The 4,516-nt window shown below is 45.9% G+C and overlaps 1 protein-coding gene and 1 pseudogene across 1 annotated transcript; both read right to left on the bottom strand.

The window, feature by feature from the left end:
* Positions 1-2,144: 2,144 nt before the first annotated feature.
* On the bottom strand, positions 2,145-2,759 carry LOC123053849 (HVA22-like protein i; annotated as a pseudogene).
* A 50-nt stretch (positions 2,760-2,809) lies between these two features.
* On the bottom strand, positions 2,810-4,197 carry LOC123053908 (29 kDa ribonucleoprotein A, chloroplastic-like). Its single transcript, XM_044477560.1, has 3 exons — positions 3,856-4,197; positions 3,122-3,223; positions 2,810-2,905 (listed from the first exon to the last, which is right to left on the bottom strand). The coding sequence occupies exons 1-3, from the start codon at positions 4,195-4,197 to the stop codon at positions 2,810-2,812; spliced, it is 540 nt and encodes a 179-aa protein (XP_044333495.1).
* Positions 4,198-4,516: the final 319 nt, after the last annotated feature.

Below are 4,516 nucleotides of genomic sequence, written 5' to 3' on the forward strand. Positions count from 1 at the left end.
AGAGGACTATGAACCATTATTGTCAACATTACCCTTGAGGTAAACCATTGGGAGGCGAAACTATAAGCCCCTATCTTTCTCTGTGTCAGATTGAAACTTTGAACTCATAAGTATTGCATGAGTGTTAGCAATTTTGAATGATTAAATGATAGTTGAGTATGTGCACTTGCTGAAAAGCTCTTATATTGCCTCTTTCCAATGTTATGATAAATTGCAATTGCTTCAATGACTAAGATCATAGTGTTAGTTCTCAATGAAGTTTTTGATTAATACTTTACCTTGCAAACGGATTGTTACTTTGGCATACGAATCTATATGACAATATACGTTGATGTCCTAAAGATTATCATGATGCCCTCATGTTCGTATCTTATTTTTATCGACACATCTATCTTTAAACATGTGGACATATTTTTTGATTTTGGCTTTCACTTGAGGACAAGCGAGGTCTAAACTTGGGGGAGTTGATACGTCCATTTTGCATCATGCTTTTATATCATCATTTATTACATTATGGGTTATTATTACACATTATGGCACAATACTTATGCCTTTTCTCTCTTATTTTACAAGGTTTACCTGAAGAGGGAGAATGCCGGCAGCTGGAATTCTGGACTGGATAAGGAGCAAATATTAAAGACCTATTCTACACAACTCCAAAAGTCCTGAAACTTCACGGGGAGTCGTTTTGGAAAATATAAAAAATATTGGGCAAAGAAAGCACCAGAGGGGGAACACCAGCCATCCACAAGGGTGGGCGCGCGCCCTACCCCCTGGGCGTGCCCCCTGCCTTATGGACCACCTGGCAGGCCCCCGATACCCATCTTCTGCTATATGGTGTGTTTTAACCTAGAAAAAAATCAGAAGGAAGCTTTTAGGACGAAGCACCGTCATCTCAAGGAGGAACCTGGGAGAAACCAATATAGGGCTCCGGTAGAGCTGTTCTGCCGGGGATACTTCCCTCCGGGAGGAGGAAATCGAAGCCTTCGCCATCACCAACGATCCTCTCATCGACAGGGAGTCAATCTCCATCAACATCTTCACCAGCACCATCTCCTCTCAAACTCTAGTTCATCTCTTGTATCTGATCTTTGTCTCAAAACCTCAAATTGGTACATGTGGGTTGCTAGTAGTGTTGATTACTCCTTGTAGTTGATGCTAGTTGGTTTATTCGGTGGAAGATCATATGTTCAGATCCGTAATGCTATTTAATACCCCTTTGATATGAACATGAATATGCTTTGTGAGTAGTTACATTTGTTCCTGAGGACAATCTTGTGAATTTGGTATTCGTTCGATATTTTGATGAGATGTATGTTGTCTTTCCTCTAGTGGTGTTATGTGAACGTCGACTACATGACACTTCACCATGATTTGGGCCTAGGGGAAGGCATTGGGAAGTAATAAGTAGATGATGGGTTTCTAGAGTGGCAGAAGCTTAAACCCTAGTTTATGTGTTTATTCGTAAGGGGCTGATTTGGATCCATATGTTTCATGCTATGGTTAGATTTATCTTAATTCTTCTTTCGTAGTTGCAGATGCTTGCGAGAGGGGTTAATCATAAGCGGGAGGCTTGTCCAAGGAAGGGCAGCACACGAGCACCCACTACTAGGAAAAAGGCTACTAGCAGCGCGGGTAAAATGGCTACTAGCAGCGCAGGTACCGGCACTACTAGTATCGCGCTACAACTAATAGTTTGTAGTAGCATGGGTTAAACCCGCGCTACTACTAACATTGTTAGTAGTAGCGTGTGCCACCCACGCTGTTGCTATTTCATACCCGCGCTACTACTAACAAAATAGTAGTAGCGTGTCTATAATACGAACGCTACTAGTATCCTAAATACTAGTAGCGAGCAGTTTCTTCCCACGCTACTACTAACTTATTAGAAATTAAAAAAATAGAATCAATCAATTCCATTCTATCACACAATTGTCGTATCTACTATCACAGTTCCTCATTGTAGAGGCAACTCATGTATAATTCATATCTTTTACATAAATAAGAGTGTAAACACAGTGTTGTGCATGTCAGCTACCTACGTAAGTGGCTCTTGCCATGCAAATTCAAAACTTTACCACTACTTCTAGACATCAAAGACTGAGACACGTTGTTATGGTCCGATCCAAAAATTGGCTCACTCGTCAATGCGTGGCGCCTTCCCGGTCTGATCTCGCAGCCTGCAGCTGTGAAGAAACACAGCGGGCAGCCTCGACGAGCCACAGTTGTGACGCCGTCATGTCCCTCGCCCTAGCCCTCAGCTCAAGCAGGCCCCAGTCGATGGCGGCCTCGTGCCACGCCACCAGCGGCTGGAGGAAGCCACTATACACGTGCCCCGCACCCTAAAATCCGAACACCATTAAGATTCGGATTCAGAATTGGTCACATACCGAATCAAGTCTATCTGAAATGTTGATTATCTCTCGGGCTCGGGGTGTCTGATCGATTGCTTACCCGTATGCTGGGGTGTCAGAGGTAGATGACGAGCAGCAGCTTCGCTTCTCCATACATCGGCAGCCACGACACCGTCCAGTCCACGAACCTATCGACGACCATCGGCATTGCCACCAAAACCCTGCAGCACTACCAACAGAGGTTCAAAAACTTCAGATTCTTCAGAAGAATGACACGGAAAAATAATGCGGTGCATGTCGATGAAAAAGCCAATCAGTGAAAAAGACAAGGAGCATACTAACCCCCTCAGGCAGTGAAAATATAATGTAAAGTAGTAAAAGTGGAACATGGCTCAGCATTTGCATTGATAGGGACAGATATACAATTGGGGATCCACTAGGTAAATAAATAATTCTCATAAATCAACAGCATTGTCTGCATTTAACATACTGTAAATAGTGTCGACATCCTTGAGGAAAACCCAAACATTATTCTGATTACCCAGCAGGAACTAGCAATCCCCATTCCCCAACACATCTAAATCTCAGAGCATGGTTAGATAAGATCCAAATACTTAGAGGTGGAACTCTAAATCCCCTTGGAACTATAGAAACCTGTAGAGAACTAACTTTTTCATGACAACTTATAAAATTTATCCACATATAGTCATTTAAACCCATTTAATGTACCAAGATAAGGTGGTTTAAAATAGATGAAGTCTTCTTACATAGCCATTGAATTGCTCGACGGCGACAACAACTTCCTCCACTGAACCCATTATGACGAATCCAAATCCACGGCTCCGTCCGGTCATTCTATTGTATACAACCTACAAGAAATGAGATACTATATCATTCTGAAAAAATAAACTATTCAAGGCTTAGTGCTCAGCTCTGCTACAATTGAACATTGAGTAATTTACTGAAGAAATTCGAACTTAGTTCAAGCCGAGACCATTTTACAACATCTTATCTTATGTAATCCCAAAGCCATGTTCCACTTTTACTGATCAGTGGCAGGCACAACCGCACAAGCACAGCCTGCCCCCAAGTGCTCTATTCTTTAATTCTCCCCCTAAAAATTCCCACCCATGGGTTAGCATCAAGATATACCTTCTAATCCAGCTGGCCGCCTTTGGATTAGGATTTATCGTGGACTCCCCCGACTCCACTGGAGCGCTCTCGGCACTGCACTGAAGTACTAAATTTACAAGGCCTCTAAAGTACTGAACCAACTCCAACTTACTTCATGCCGAGAAAAATTTACAGTACCTTAGGACACAATCTACACAGCAACAATTCCACATCCCTTGGACAACCTGACACTACACTAAAACAAAACGTCCTGACTCCGAAGTCTCTATCTTAATCATGCAATGCCCAGCAGAATTTCACTTTGGGCCGTTATAATTCGCGCCAAACTAACTGTTAGTTAACAAGACTAGAGAGTGTGAATTTATACCTCGACCATCTCGACGGAGCCGGCCTGCTCGAAGAGCCCGGCGAGCTGCGCGCTGTCTATGGTGAAGGGCAGGTTGCCGACAAAGGCCTTGAGGTCCTCGGAGTACTCGGCCTTGGAGTCGCCTCCGCCCTCGCCCTCGCTCGGCTCCCCCTCCGCGTCCTCCGTCTCGAACTCGGATGACACGGCCACAGCCACGGGCAGCAGGAGTCGCCTCCGTGGCGCCAGCAGCGCTGACACGGCGTGCAGCGGGCCGCAGGTGAAGGAGGAGGTGGCGGCGGGCCTGGTGGCGGAGGGGAGCGGGATGAAGTGGTGTGAGAACGCGGTGGAGAAGAGGGTGGCCATGTAGGAACTGCGGCCATGTTGGATCTGGACGGAGGGGAGGGAGGGGCGGGGCTTGGGGAGTGTTGCGCGCGGTCGGTGCTCGCCGGAACCGGCCGGCGTGGGTGGTGGCGGCGGCGAGGAGATCGTGGGGATAGGAGCCGGGGTGGGGTGGACCGAGGAACATGTGAGTTTGTGAGAGTGTTTTTCTTAGGGATGAGAGAGAGTGGTGGAGTGGGAGTGGATCGGGCCGGCGTGGACACGCTTAGTAATAGCGTGGGGGACTTACCAGTGCTATAGCTACTCACTTAGTAGTAGCGCAGGTTTTATACCCCTCGCTACT

This window comes from Triticum aestivum, chromosome 1A, assembly GCF_018294505.1.
Source record: "Triticum aestivum cultivar Chinese Spring chromosome 1A, IWGSC CS RefSeq v2.1, whole genome shotgun sequence".
Lineage (NCBI taxonomy): Eukaryota > Viridiplantae > Streptophyta > Magnoliopsida > Poales > Poaceae > Triticum > Triticum aestivum.